The sequence below is a fragment of the Babylonia areolata genome, chromosome 1 (genome assembly GCF_041734735.1).
Source record: "Babylonia areolata isolate BAREFJ2019XMU chromosome 1, ASM4173473v1, whole genome shotgun sequence".
Classification (NCBI taxonomy): Eukaryota; Metazoa; Mollusca; class Gastropoda; order Neogastropoda; family Buccinidae; genus Babylonia; species Babylonia areolata.
In genome coordinates, this window is record NC_134876.1 from 55,865,244 (window position 1) to 55,881,282 (window position 16,039).

General features: G+C 40.7%; 1 protein-coding gene across 2 annotated transcripts in view; it reads right to left on the minus strand.

Moving 5' to 3' along the window:
* Positions 1–1,055: 1,055 nt before the first annotated feature.
* LOC143284184 (uncharacterized) overlaps positions 1,056–16,039 on the minus strand; it is a 34,859-nt gene continuing 19,875 nt past the window's right edge. For both annotated transcript variants that reach the window (XM_076590859.1, XM_076590853.1), the window contains exons 16-23: positions 15,699–15,809; positions 14,605–14,706; positions 12,453–12,560; positions 9,439–9,507; positions 7,797–7,838; positions 6,917–7,021; positions 6,120–6,236; positions 1,056–5,376 (exon numbers count right to left, since the gene is read on the minus strand). In XM_076590859.1, coding sequence (XP_076446974.1) covers positions 4,858–5,376; positions 6,120–6,236; positions 6,917–7,021; positions 7,797–7,838; positions 9,439–9,507; positions 12,453–12,560; positions 14,605–14,706; positions 15,699–15,809 — 1,173 coding nt within the window. In that variant the 3' untranslated portion in view covers positions 1,056–4,857. The remainder of the gene's footprint in view (positions 5,377–6,119; positions 6,237–6,916; positions 7,022–7,796; positions 7,839–9,438; positions 9,508–12,452; positions 12,561–14,604; positions 14,707–15,698; positions 15,810–16,039) is intronic.

Sequence of the window (16,039 nt, forward strand, 5' to 3'; positions counted from 1 at the left end):
TTTTGGTTGGTGGTGGTTGTTATTGTTTTCTTTTGGGGCGGGGGGGGGGGTACTTTTGTTTGTGCGTATCTGTATATACATGAAGGTAAAGGGGCGGAGGGGTCTTGATATTATAACAGGGTTGATAACAAGGAAGTGGGTTACATCATCTACCGATAGTGACGGCAGCTGCAGAGATTACTTGGTCATCAGGGGTAGGTTTGAGGTCACCGGCAGGTTAGATGGCAGAACGTAAACCACGTAATTTTGCCATCGTTTATGACCAGAATTTGAAAAGCGTGCTCACGATTAAGTGCATTGGCAAGAAAAAAATGTAAACCATGTTTGTCACTGATTATGGCTAAACCCCACATAATTATTTTAAAAGAAAAGGAAATGTGTACCTGAGACCGTCATGTTATACATGTCAGCTATGTAGATCACCGGTCACTGGTGTCCTATAAAGAGTGCCGCTTCATGCAGTGGCATTGCCCTGATGCCGCCCCTCATGCACTGCCATAATCTGGGCTCGTGCTGTTAATTTCATGTTGTGCCGGCAGCTGACAGAGGGCTGTCGTGCAATGTTAGGCTGGCATGAAGCCACACAAAGGAGATATCGTACTGCTGTCGTTTCAATGTTGTGATAAGCCGTGCCAGTAAATATTCACCTCAATGCAGAACATACTGCCATCCATCCCCGCCCTCCACCTGACAAGAGTCGTGTTGTCGTGGAGCAAGACAGAACGAGCACCTCCCAGCATAGACACTGATATCACATTCTAACAACTTCATGGAAACAGGAGTTTGTTCAAAGAGTTGAAATCGGTTGTGGTGCATTTAAGTAACGGATACTACACTTTCAGTTCCAACGGCTTTATACATTAACGTTATTTTAATGATCACGCTCTTTGGTCATGCTTCATGTCCCTTATTTTTTTCTTCCATTACAACAACACTACTACTATTCCAGGTTCAGGGTTTTGGAACAAGCCTTCAAAAAACCAGTACTGTTTATTTTTTTTATTTTTTTTTGGGGGGGGGGGAATGGTGCATGGCTTCCCATCCTGATGGTTTGGTTTGATTATGTTCGTAAGTCACAGTAAGTACTATATTATACCATGTGTCTGGCGCCAGGTACAGGACTGTTTTCACTTGAAAGCATTACTTGTGTTCGTATAATGATGTGTCAATGTGTGTCCATGTGTGGGCGTCCATATGCTCAGTACCCAACAGATTTGTTTTCCACGCACACCTGCATTTTGCCAAATTCCTGTATAATTATTATGTACTTTATGTATAAAATGTGACTCTGTACACTTAATTTCCATTGCAACTCAGCATCATTAATTTCTTAGCACACATTTTTGATTTATTGAAAAATGCATGTTTGAATTTTCCGTTCGTTTATTCATTTTTGCTGGCTGCATAAAAAGATGTTAGCGCACTAAGCAGCCAGTTTATTCCATAATGAAAATGGATTCCCCACCACCCCAAAAAGGAAGTGGCAGCATAATACATTTCTTTGCCTTTTTAACAAACATACTAATTACTACACAAATTTTGTTCAATGGACTTCAGCTATATGATCTTTTAAATAACATGACCATATTTTTAAAACCATTTTTGCTTTGTTTTTGTTTCAGCAAAAGTGAAAACGATTTTTTTAAACCAAGTTTGGGGTATTTCATGTTCCATATGCCATGTAATACAGACTTTAGCAACAGTTAAGGACCAGTTCACTGCTCACAAAATACAAATCTATAAATATTTAACATTACATCATAATAAACGTTTGTGGGCACCTTCCTATTTTTTTGTTTTTGTATCGATGTTGGTCACAACACTCAAAAGTGTACCAGTGCGAAGCAGTTTGGGAATTTCACCCAACCTGGTACAGGCCTGTTGCTGTGATCCCCCCACCCCTCCCTCTTCTAAACCTGGAATACTTGTCGTTTTCAGGAACTGATAACCGGACACCCGATAACTGGACACACGTTGTATACCTTTTTTGTGTCCAAAGCACATGTAAAGAGCCGTGAGCATTTTTTCTGTTGTATGTTGGTTATGTTTGATCATCATATTCAGGTTCCAGTTTGTTTGGGTTTTTCGTTTAACCTCTGACAATAAATTGATAAAATAGTCAAGATATGATGCATGTCCTTGGTATTTTGTACATAAAAGTGGCTGTGTTTGTTCCCGATGACGGGCGCAATAACTGAGTGGTTAAAGCGTTGGATTTCCAAACTGAGGGTTCCGGGTTCGAATCTCGGTTACGGCGCCTGGTGGTTAAGGGGTGGAGATTTTTCCGATCTCCCAGGTCAACATATGTGCAGACCTGCTAGTACCAGAAACCCCTTCGTGTGTATACGCAAGCAGAAGATCAAATGCGCACGTTAAAGATCCTGTAATTCATGTCCGCGTTCGGTGGGTTATGGAAACAATAACATACACTGCATGTACACCCCAAAAAAGCGGAGTATGGCTGCCTACGTTGCGGGGGTAAAACGGTCATACACTTAAAAGCCAACTCGTATACATACGAATGAACGTGGGAGTTGCAGCCCACGAACGCAGAAGAAGTTCCCGATAAGGCTGTGTGTTACCAGTTGGGTTATAAGCAACACAGGTATTCAGTGAGTAAGGGAATCCATGTTAAGTGAGGCAAGCATATTCGACATTTTGAGTTGTTCCTTTTGGCCTATTTTTCTTTTTATGCCTCTTGGCAAGGCCAAAAATATACTTTGCACTGTCCTCTCACACATGTAAGTGTCTGTTTTATAGACACTGATATCCAGACTTGTCTGTTGTAGCAGTGATTAAAATTTTTAATCTGTTATATCAGATGAGTTGATTTTTTTTCATCATAAACAGTACCAATGAGCACAACGTGGTTATGTCTGGCATATTTACAGGACTCTAATCCCCTCTCTAATACTTTACTTTAGTGGGGGTTGATTGAGGAGCTTTTTTCCCCATGTAATCACAAGTCCCATCCCGCCATGTAATCACAAGTCCCATCCCGTTCAAGACACAATTGTTGTTCATTAATATCCTTGGCGTTTTGTTTCGTTTGTGAAATAAACATTTAAATTTTCTAGTATTGGGTTGATGTTCTATCACAATGGAGTAATGTTCAATCATTTCTCTTGAGATGAGTGTTGCTTGGGTCGCTGTTCACCAGTGAGGAAAATCATAGCCTTTGTCTTCTTTGTTTGATGTCAGCCAGCTGGCTTATAGTTGCCTTCCCTGACCAACAAAGACCATGAGAAAATGTAGAAAGTTCAGACTTCAAATGGCCTTTAAAACAGTAAACTGCATCAAACCTGAGAATGTTGGGCATTAGATAAACACATCCAAATAACAAATCCAAGAGAGAAAGTGTACAAATTAGTGGCAAGGAGCACTAAAGAAAAGGAAATTTCCAAAAATGACACTGGATCTAAATGCTGCATTCTGCTTAAAACAGTTACATACATTTGTCCAGCAAGATGCATACACAGTTGACCCAGACCCGACCGGCTGCCTGGATTCATGAAAGCATGCATAGTAGGCTACACCCAGATGTTGCCAGCTGCCCACACAGCCCTTCAACACTCAAGATGCAGAAGTTTATGTGGTGGTGACGGTGGTGGTGGTAAAACAACAAACATTCAACATGCCGTTTTGCTGGGCACCAAACTGACAGACTGCAACACATTCACGGAAATTATCACTACACGATCCATCGACTGCTGAATGATCAAGATGAATTTACCCAGTATTTCAGGATGAAGCCTTGCACATTCTATGATCTTATCAAGCACCGAGCTGTTGATCTGAAGGAAAAATCACTGAATTTCTGCTGAGCAATTTCACATGAAAAATGCGTTGTGACACCGTGACTTTTAACTTGACCCCTGTGACTTGTAACCTGACCCATACTGCTGGGAAAATCATGGTCTGCACAGACAGGAGAAATCACCTCTCTATACAGATAAGTCAGGCTGGGCACATGATGCATGGCTTGGACCATCACAAGGGAACTTGAAAATGGATTTGCCCATGCATGCTTTTTCCCCCAGAAGGTTGACGCATCACCAGGTTGCACATGGCTGGGTCTAGGTACACTATGCATGCAGTCAAAACAAAACAAGCATAATACATAATTTCGGGAGAGCTGTCCATAATGTTACATTATGTATCTCTCACCAGCACTAGTCTGCATTCTCTGAAGCTGTGCATTTTTTTTTAATGAGTGAGATGCAACCCAATCACTTAATTGCAAATAATTTCCCCCTCCAGGCTTAGTAGGTGGTGTCCCAAGTACGTTAAAACAGGACAGGCACCACTGAACACCACTGAAGTGACTCAGCAGCAGTGCAGGGTCTCCTCTGGTGTGTTGCCTCCTGGCGACCTAACACCTATGGTTCCCTGTGGACTGCCAACGCTGGAACTGTGACGGACGAACCCGGGTGTGACCGTGTATGGGGGAATCTAAATGACCGGCGTGGGAGTAATGCCACTGAAACGGTGCTGATGATGGGGCAGCAAAAAAAAAAAAAAAAATTTGCCCCTCCATCCCACATTTTCAGCCAGCTTCTATATACCACTCAAGATAAATCATACAGACTGTTACTTTGTACCGGCATCTATTTATACTATCTGTTGGGTCTATCACTTCTGCTAAAATCAAGAGATTTTCATCATTATTCAAGCATTTACAACATATACTTTTTCATACCAATTAATCATATTACAACATATTGTTTCATACAAATCAATCAGTCTTGAATACTGAAGAAGTGTCACATAGTCTGTGAAAGAGGCTGTAGGAGCCATTTTAACCCAGTTGTTTTGTCAGGGATTCCTGACAGGTCAAGTGCAGTACATGTACGCTGATCACAAGTCCTCCATGATGTCTGAATCAAAGTCAGATGCGTATTCATCCTGACTGGAATGTTGTTCCCTCTCAGAGACCACCTCATCCTCGCAACTCTCGCCATCATCCCCGCTGTCATCAACACCATGTGAAATCTCTTTTCCCTTCTTTTTGTTGCAAATTTTAACTGTCTGGAATTTCAGCTTCCTCTCAAAAGCTTTGGCCAGATCTTCCAGGCCAACCCGTCGAGCCCGTTCCACCACAGTCAGGTACTCCACTTTTTCTGAAGACTTCTTGATGGCTGCCTGAATTTTGCGGTCATGTTCCAGCTCAAAAGAATCCTTTAATTCTTCTGGCCTGGGTGACTCTGGAAGTCCACTGCTTGCCACCACCTGTTCATGCTGACCTGGCATGGGTTCACTGGGTTCTTGGGATTGCTGGGGTGAGGACTGTGGTGGAGAGGCCTCATCATCTTGTTCCGAACACATGGAGCCATTGCTGGAACTATGGTCTGCTGCAGAGTCTGGTTTCACAACATACTGTGGACAAAACACCATACATTTTTTTTTCATACTTCAACGATATTCAGTAATTTTGGACTAAAAGCACAGGTAACTAAATAAATAAATTCAATAAATTCAAAATATCCAGGATTATGACAGGAATGCATACATCAAAATATATCTACAATGCTACTATAGATAAATCATACCTAGATATTTCAATTTTATTTCATTTATTCAAAGAATGTAGGGCGCACACACACCTGAAGGTATGCAGATCCAGTAAAAGAAATAGTGAAGCAACTCCGAGAGAAATGACAAAACCAAGACCAAAACAGACAGTGATGTGTAGAATATGTCCCACTCTTCTAACAAAAAAATAACATAAAGGCTAGATTTTAAACAAAACACAAAAAAATTATCAACCTTAATAACTTGCTAAAATATAACAAAATAATAAGTATGCAAACCTGACAGGAAAAATATAACCATATTAATTTGCCAGCTACAACTATAGTATCACAATACATCAACCTCAACAGCTGTATCATGATAATCAGCCTGCCAAATGAAGATTTCATGAAATGAGATGTGCATTCCCTTCACAGCAAATGATGACATTAGTATGACTTTGTCACAGCAACTAATGCCAGAAAGCCTGAGTTTCACTATAATCTGTTCTAGTCAGAAAACAAAAACCGGTGACAGTAGAGAGCTCAGCAATTGTACAAACCATTGATAGATTTTTTTCCAAAGGTCACAAATAGAACAAAGCATACCTTCTCTCTACGTCTAAGATCAGCCCCCAGATGTGCCAGGTATTCGGCGATGTGCCTCTGACCACTGTCCACTGCTACAAAGATGAGGTCACGGTAACCATCCACCAGAGGCTCCAGCTGTCAAACAGTACACATCTTTTATTTACTCAATTAGTAAGATAGAAAAAATATGTAAAATGTAACAAGCGCTGATAAAATTATCTTCAGAGCCTGCTGATCTGCCACAGCTATGTCTTCTAAAAATGAACATCTGCCATAGCTATGTCTTCTAAACATGAACATCTGCCACAGCTATGTCTTCTAAACATGAACATCTACAATGACAGCAGCACCACCAGCACCTTCACAGCCAACCAAACAACTAACAACCACCAATCACAATCACTGCACAAAGGAATAAAGGAAGAAAGCACTGTCAATAAAGAATATTAAGCACACCATATCTAAGCCATTTGTGACCTGGGTACCCAACAACTAATGCAAATAAATGGCCACTGTACCGGAGATGAATTCTGCAAACAAAAAACCCAATGCTTTATTCCATTCCAATCCAGTCTCTGGGATCAGTGGAAGGATATCAACCACTGCATGACCAAGTACTGCATGTGGATGTAACAGTGGCAACAACTGGGACAATTATAATGGACTTCAACAAAGGACAGGGTTCCTGAAGTGTTTTTATACAACTACATTTCTTCTGTCAGTGATGTATCTACAACAGTGACAACAACAGCATCAGACATAAGAACAGTAGTCAGCAGCATAACAAGCAACAACTGGCAGAAGTCTTGACGTACCAGAGGGGTGAAGGAAATGATGGGCAGCTTGAAGTGTTTGATGGCAGCCTTGAAATCCTTCACTGTGTTGTGTTTGTTCCTGATTACCCCCCGCAACTCTTCATACTGAAAGCCAACATACAAACCATTGACTCACGATTACCATTACTGCCAGTGTGTGTGTGTGTGTGTGTGTGTGTGTGTGTGTGTGTCTGTGTGTGTGTGCCTGTGTGTCTGTGTGTGAGTGAGAGACAGACAGAAAGAGAGATTATGCATGTCTATATGAGTGCATGTGGTGTGTGTGTGTGTGTGTGTGTGTGTGTGTGTGGTATGTGCATGCCTTTGTGTGTCTGTGTATGAAACTGAAGATAAAAGTTTGACCATTGCAATCAATCTCTTTTTGTGCAGTCATATAGGATGGTGTGGTTATGTATGATATGGCAATGTGTGGTCTCATAATAACACAGCTTGGAATGGCATGGCAAGACATCAGGTCATGGTATGAGCAAGGCATGAAATAGCAAGATCATGAAACAAGCAAAACACACACACACACACACACACACACACACACACACACACACACACACAGTTCCCCCTTCCTCCTACAAAAATAAGTCTCCCCTTCCCCACAAAATAATGCCTATCAGTTCATCCAACAGAAAAAATAATAGCAACAGAAAAAACCTGTAAGAGATAGGGAAAGAATGAGTAAAGGCCTCCAAAACACAATGACTGTGATCCTTGCATGCATCAATATCTCACATGCTCAGGCAAGCCTCAAGGTAACACAGATGGCAGAGAGAGAAGAATGACAGATGCAGATGGACAAAGGATGAAAAGACAGACAAAGACGCAGCAGAACAAACGTATGGAGAAATGTGATTCCCCCAACACCCACCTTATCAAGACATAACAGTTGTCGCTCCATCCCATACAATGTCTGAAAGACAAGAAATGGAAGATCACAAGCATGCACACACACACACACACACACACACACACACACACACACACACACACACTTATTAAAAATGTGTGATCACTTTAATTTTACATGCACACCTACCTGCTCATCAAAGAAAACATACTGAAGGGTCTGCACTATCAAATTATTTATAACAACAGCAACAACAACAAAAACATGTTAGCACATATACCTCAAGGCTCTGGCACTCATCTCACACACAAAAGAAACTCTTACAAGAGACTGCAAGGAGTCTCTCTCTGTGTCATAAACCAAAAGTTCTCATTTCCCCATCCAACCATAACTCAGAGGAACATTTTGAAAATTTGAGTGATTATCAGCTTCAGGATATCCTGGGCCAGAACATCTTAACCTGAAGCAACAACTGTCTTTTGACAAAGCCAAGGACTGAAAAATGTGTGTGAACCTCATTTTGGTGTTCAGGGGAAAAAAGGAACTTTGATAAAGACATTTAGCTCAAATTGCACTTAATGCCACATGGTGCATCCTCAGTAGAGGCAAGTTTTAAAAAATCTGAACCCATGTTTTTGTGTTGCAATTTCTTTTTCTGGGATTTTGAAATTCATGTTCTCACTTTGATAGTTCTATATACGAATATGTGGGCACACATGCACCACATACATACATATGCACCACATGCACCACAAACACATGCACTACAAACAACACACACACACACACACACACACACAAAAGAAAAAAAAAGAAAGAAAGAAAACAGCAACCAAAAAACAGACCCAAAAGGCAATTAATCATAAACTTCTGTCTTCACAAACCACATTCTCATTTTCCTCCATCACATAAATCTCAGAATTATTTCTATTTTTTCAGTAATGTCAAGAAATATTGTTCTGTGGCAGGCATGCACTTTCAGAGCTGAAATACTACATTCAAAGCTAGCATGCACATCATTAGTAACCCAGCTGTCACAACAAAGGTGTCATACATACTTTTCTCTCTTTGTCCAAGTCCATGGCATCCTCTGGTTTGTTCTCATAATCCGTTGCACTGAGCCAGGGGAAAAAAGGAACTTTGATAAAGACATTTAGCTCAAATTGCACTTAATGCCACATGGTGCATCCTCAGTAGAGGCAAGTTTAAAAAAATCTGAACCCATGTTTTTGTGTTGCAATTTCTTTTTCTGGGATTTTGAAATTCATGTTCTCACTTTGATAGTTCTATATACGAATATGTGGGCACACATGCACCACATACATACATATGCACCACAAACACATGTACTACAAACAAACAAACACACACACACACACACACACACACACACACACACAAAAGAAAAAAAAAGGAAAAAAAGAAAGAAAACAGCAACCAAAAAACAGACCCAAAAGGCAATTAATCATAAACTTCTGTCTTCTCAAACCACATTCTCATCTTCCTCCATCACATAAATCTCAGAATTATTTCTATTTTTTCATTAATGTCAAGAAATATTGTTCTGTGGCAGGCATGCACTTTCAGAGCTGAAATACTACATTCAAAGCTAGCATGCACATCATTAGTAACCCAGCTGTCACAACAAAGGTGTCATACATACTTTTCTCTCTTTGTCCAAGTCCATGGCATCCTCTGGTTTGTTCTCATAATCCGCTGCACTGAGCCAGCTCTGAAAAAAATGGAAAACAAAATTAGCAACTGATTCAAATTTTCATTAGGGTGCATAAAGAAAACAGGTATAATGTCTGTTCACAAAACCAACCACAAACAACTGAGCACACATATACACACTCCCCATAGCAGTCATGTTTCTTAGACTGGATGGTTTCTTTTAGTCATTTTTAACACTGTCACAATGTACCATTGCCACACATGTTTTACCCCCTTTCTACAAGCTCACAGCTACATGATATCTGTTCCTACATGGGAATTTCAGCATTTTTCTATTTCTTACACTAAAAGTTGTGTCAAGTTTGCTGTGAGTGAACAGAAGAAACACCTACTAAACCCTTGGAAATTCCAAACATATAACAACAAACAAATACCAAAGCAAAACCAAAACACACCACAATGAAAAGTTTTCAATCTGAAGATTAAGCCATGACAAATAACAGACCTTTACTGAAAATCATGCTGTCATAAAATAATTTGAAGTCGACTGCTATCTAGTTTGATAAATTTCACCAAATTTCAAAACAAGTTTGCATATGTTACTGTACACTGAAGACCTGGCTTTTTTTTAAAGTAGGTGTGCTGTAGTATATATAAATCAGTCTGCAAGCTTTGATGCCTCCTTAAAACTAAAACTGTGCACAGGGCAAAATCATGGCTAAGTTTACACATTAAAACATATTCTAAATTCCACAATGCACACAATTACAACAAACATGATGATCTGAGAGATTCAGAAACACAGCAAAAGCCACTTCTGCTGGAAAAAGAAAACACACACAGGCTGTTTATTGGGACCAGTGACAGAAAACCCAGTCAGGGTTCCTTAATTGTGTAGCCGGGTTGGCTACGATCTTTGTTGGGCCAGCTTAGCAGACGACGTTTGTGACTCGCCGAAGGTTACCAAGGAAGTTGTAAATCGGTCACAAGTTATCTCCCTTTACATGGGAACCGTATGATGATTTTCATCAATTTGTTAAATTATAAACACTTCCTTATAGATGAGATTATAGTTTTATGTTATGGGACTTCAGAACAATCATACTTCTCAAATATAATATCATTTGACCAGAAAGCCTATAACTTTTTAAAACTAATATTTATGTGAATGAGTTTTGGCGCGATCTTCGAAATCCACTCAGTTGAAACATACAAAATACCTTCGTTTTCTGTAACTCGGTATAGTGCCGTGGAATTTAGATTGTGCATTAAAATGTAAATGATTAAGCTTCTTCTCGTGTACTGCTTTCCGTGTACACCTAAGTTATAGGCATGCGATAGTACAAAATGTCTGACGGCACTTCGGCGCCACAAAACTATCTCTTCTTCAAGCCATTGGAATTCGTCCGTGCCGATTTGAGCAAAATATGTTTTTACAATACCTAGACATTTTTATAGCATGTCTTGCAGATGTTTGCATTTCTGTTACCAATCTGATTAGTATCGTGCATGTATAATTGTGTTGTAGTTGGTTTAAACGAAGAATTTCATTGTCGATCACAAGTGCCAAAAGCACCGCCAAGCGGTGCCGACACGGGAGCTGTCCGCTGAGTTTTCTCTTGAATTTTTACATAAAAAATCTTTACTCTAGAAGCAGATTCTATAGATGATTTTTATATAGTTGGAAATTCAGGATGTTCAGTTACTTAATTGTTGCAATTATATTACATATCACGACGTATTAATTGTTGTAATGTACAAAAATGATACATGAACTCATTAAAAGCTCGTTCATTCAGTGACTCTTTTTGTTTACAGTTTTTAATTACATTATTTTTGTAGAAAATGGTTTAGCTTAAGAAAATGTTCGTCTCTTGTAGTTTTGTGTGATATATAATATGTCTATGTTAGTTCCCCGAGCCAAAAGTCAGAAGCCGCTAAATTTGGTCAAACAAACACAAGCTTGGCCCCTCAAGGCTCGCGGAGGGCCGGTTTCGTGAGTCGCTTCGCGGTGCTGGCTTTGCGGTTCGGCGGAACAGAATATAAGGAGTGAGCGAGTGCCAGACAAATAGAGAACTCTCCTGGTCTGGAAGAATGAAAGAATAAAAGAAGAAAACCAGCGCACTGCTTTCCTGAGTCTACCTTGCCTGGCTGCAGCTCTCTTCTGCTAACACCTTCTACCTGTCTTCACCTTCTCTAACACCACCTTACCACCCCGTCACAATTGTAACCGCAGACAGTGACCCTGAACAGCTCTTTGACATTAAGTAACAACACACAACTGTGGAAGAAACATTCTTGTGAGTATTGGTATGTGTTACTTAACGGATGAGGTTGGTGTTGCAGAATGCACATGTACATAGCACAAAGCCTGGCAAACCCCAGGACATAGATGTCACATCCTGCATCCTTAGCAGTCCGACAAACAAAACAACTCACACAGTCCAGGACTTGGGTGTCACATCCTGCATCCTCAACAGTCCAACAAACAAAACAACTCACACAGTCCAGGACATAGATGTCACATTCTGCATCCTCAACAGTCCGACAAACAAAACAACTCACACAGTCCAGGACATAGATGTCACATTCTGCATCCTCAACAGTCCGACAAACAAAACAACTCACACAGTCCAGGACATAGATGTCACATTCTGCATCCTCAACAGTCCGACAAACAAAACAACTCACACAGTCCAGGACATAGATGTCACATTCTGCATCCTCAACAGTCCGACAAACAAAACAACTCACACAGTCCAGGACATAGATGTCACATTCTGCATCCTCAGTAGTCCAACAAACAAAACAACTCACACAGTCCAGGACATGGATGTCACATTCTACATCCTCAACAGTCCGACAAACAAAACAACTCACACAGTCCAGGACTTGGGTGTCACATCCTGCATCCTCAACAGTCCGACAAACAAAACAACAACTCACCAGGACATGGATGTCACATCCTGCATCCTCAGCAGTCCGACAAACAAAATAACTCACACAGTCCAGAACATGGGTGTCACATCCTGCATCCTCCAGCTGGGCCTTGAAAGTCTCCCTCTCCTCCTCCTCCATGGCACAGGCATAGTGGTAGGCAGTGCGCAGTTGCTGCAACAAAAAGAGATGGTTCAGTATAGTTTTAGTTTCTCAAGAAGAAGTCACTGAGCTCTGACAAATTCTACATGTGCTATACTACATCTGATAGTATGCCTGACCAGCAGAAAAACCCACCTCGCTTAGTCAGGACTTGAGTGTATGCATACATATTTGTGTACCCATCACAGTGGATTTCTTCTGCAGAACGTTGCTGGAGGACAACACTTATGTTGCCATGGGTTCTTTTCCAGTGCGCCAAGTGCATGCTGCACACGTGACCTCAGTTTATAATCTCATCTGAATGACTAGATGCTCAGTTTTATTTTCAAGTCAAACTTGGGAGAAAGGGCTGGCCCAGGACTCAAATCCAGACCCTCACGGACACTGTATCAGCATACATGCTTCTTAACCATTCTGTCACCTTCTCATAAAACTTTCTCATTAAGTGCCAGTACATGCAGAGTAAGTGAGAAATCAGGGTTTTTTAAGTGTTAGTCTATCTCCACTTTTATCAAAACAAAAATAAACATGTTTTTAAGTTAACAATATTTAGTAACTGTGTACTGATTATGCTGTAGTGATGTTGGATGAACCTTTGATAAATGTACTGACTTCCTGTCTCATCAGTCAAACATTACATACCTCATGTTCATCACCATCATCTTTTTTTTATGAGAGAGTGGTAGAGGGTGTGAGGATGTAACAAATCGCTTTGTACATGTGTTGTCTGGCTCCAATGGATGAACGGCCAGCTGTGACAGTCGCTGTGACATTGTGATACCTTCAGATGTTGGTACATCAGATTGACATGTCAACAAACAGTACTGGCACAAATCTAAGTACTATACCAACTGTTGAAGTGTCCTGTTCAGCAAGTGCAGTGCTCGAAGTTCACCCGTTCAACTTTTAATAATTCCCCTTGCCCTACCTCATGTTCCCTTTACCCTACCCTCCTTCCTTTACCTTCCCCTTTCTTCCACTCTCCTTCCCGACATTATACCAAGAATATACCAATTGAACAACGTTACGGTGTTTACATTTTGTGCAACCTCCTCTTCTCAACGAAGATAGAACTCGTCATACTCATCGAGTGTCCCCCGTCTCTAATAACACATGGAGTTGCTGCAGTACCACAAGGACTTTTGGTGTGCAGCCAAGCCTGGACAGAATCTCCCGGAAAAATCATGGAATACCTGAATTTGACGTCATCGCTAAGTTACGTTACGTCATGTACTATGAGGTCATGGTCTGACCAGTGGGGAGGAGAATGAGCGGCTGGCTGGGCGTTGTTAATGTGCGCAGGGGTGAAACATTCTTCCAGGAGGTTGGAGCGGTGTCGGGGTGGTGGAGCCGCCCATGGATGTTGACGGGACGGGCCTGAGGAGCCAGGGACGTTGACCGGCCGGGGGGACCCACTGAGTGGAGGGGCCCCCTGTTGGAACTGCTGCTGTTTCGGTTCGATGTTGGAAGAGGTGCCCAAGCGTCAGAGCGCTGTTGCACGCCGGATGATGCTGGGAGCTGGAATGGTGATCCACTGAACGGTTCCGCAAGCCACTGGAAAACTTTTGGGGCGTTTTGTTTGCGGCCGACATTGTGGTGTGTGTGTTTGGTTACTTTTTGTTTATATTTTTTTCAGTGAGTTGAAGGAAGGGAATTATTTATTTTTGAGTGAATTGGCATAACGAGTTTATTTTTTTTGATTGAGTTTGGAAATGAACACTTATTTTCTTTCTTTGATTATATATTTATTAATATTATTGAGTTAATCAAAAAGTAAAAGAAAATGCGAGTTTGCGTTCTTCTAAAAAAAACTTGATTCGCGTTCGTGTTGTGCTTTTTTTTTGGTTCGGATGGAGTGCCAGTTGAAAGTAACACAGGCCTACGGATTTAAGAAAAAAATAATCCGTTACAGAGGAAAGTATATAATATTGCTTCAAATTACAAAATTTAATGTAGGAAACATTCCTGTTTTTATTTTATTTTCTTATATCCACAGAAGTTGACAGCTGGGGAGCAATCAACAACAATTTTCACATGATGTTCTTAACATGCTCACATTGTCCTGCGTGTTGAAGTCAATGTAGGGCAGGGAGAGGAGGAAGGCCATCACATCAGTGCGCCAGTGCAACACTGCCAAGTGGAGAAGGCTGCGTCCTCCCTGAAACCACACAGGTACCACACTGTTTCTGGTCTGCAATGAATTAAAACTGTGTGTTTGTGAATGCATGCAATAGTGTGTGCATGTGTGTGTGTCTGTGTGTGTCTGTGTCTGTGTGTCTGTGTACATGTGTACCTGAGCTTTGAAGAGTGTGTTCTTTAGCATATTCAATCACTGCTGCCAGTTAACTGGAGTTTCAAGATATCCAGGGGAAACAACTTAAGCACTTTAAATCTTAAAAAAAACTGTTTAATTGTCTCCCTTCTTTCACCAAGGCCCCGGAGTGGAAAAGATGACAACAGTGACTGATCTTGCTCCATTCAGAAAAAAAAAAAAAAAAATCACATTCAAAATGGACAGTTTCTTGTTGAACCGGTTGCTGTTTTCCCCCCAACTGATTTCATAGCTTTTTTTCAAAACCACCATTCCAGTTACATAATCTGATTCCTCCCCCCCCCCCCAAACCCCCAACCCTCCACAAGATATGGGTGGAAAACACAATCAAACTGTCTTTCACTTTTTGTTTGTATGGCTTTTTGTTTGTTTTTAGTTGTTGTATATTACATTTTACTTGCAAACTTGGCATTCAAAACATGCCTCTGTACGTCAGATGTACTTTAATGCTGTCTGTTTAACTGGATTCAATCCTTGGCATAGATTCAAAAAAAAAAAAAAAAGAACTTTGTTTCAGGGTCAACATCACAGAAGGGAGAAAGCATAAAATAAATGTTTACTATTAACACACACAAAAAATGTGTTTCATTGTCAAACAGTGAGTGTGAAATTTTCCCTTTTTGGGTTTTTTTTGTTGTTGTTGTTGTTGTTTTTGTGTTTTGTTGTTGTTGTTTTTTTTGTCAACACATCATGAGAAACTTTTTTCTTTTGCAAAGGGTTAATTTTTTTTTAACTTGTTAATTAACACAGTATATTAACTGACAGTGATTTTCCCCCCTTGGCTCTTGACAAGGTGACCCTGAAGAAGGTCCACTGACCTTGTCCCTGCAGTTAGCCAGGAGGTGTGGGGAGTCATGGTTTTCCACAAGACGTCTGATGACGTCCACTGCCTGACTCTTCACTGCTGCCTGCAGCTGCCGCACTCGGTGCTGGAAAGCAGTGACATGTTGTTAAGTCCTTGACATGTACGTGCAAAAATTTCACAGAATAGTTAATACTGCCCCCAACATATGAAACATTTTTGTGTTGAATCAACAAAAATATCTGCCATGCCTAAAATGTCATATTACATTAGACTACATTCAGAGACAAAACATTTTTTCTACATGCCACTGACCGATATAATCAAGGATGAGAATTCCACATCATGTACTCCTTT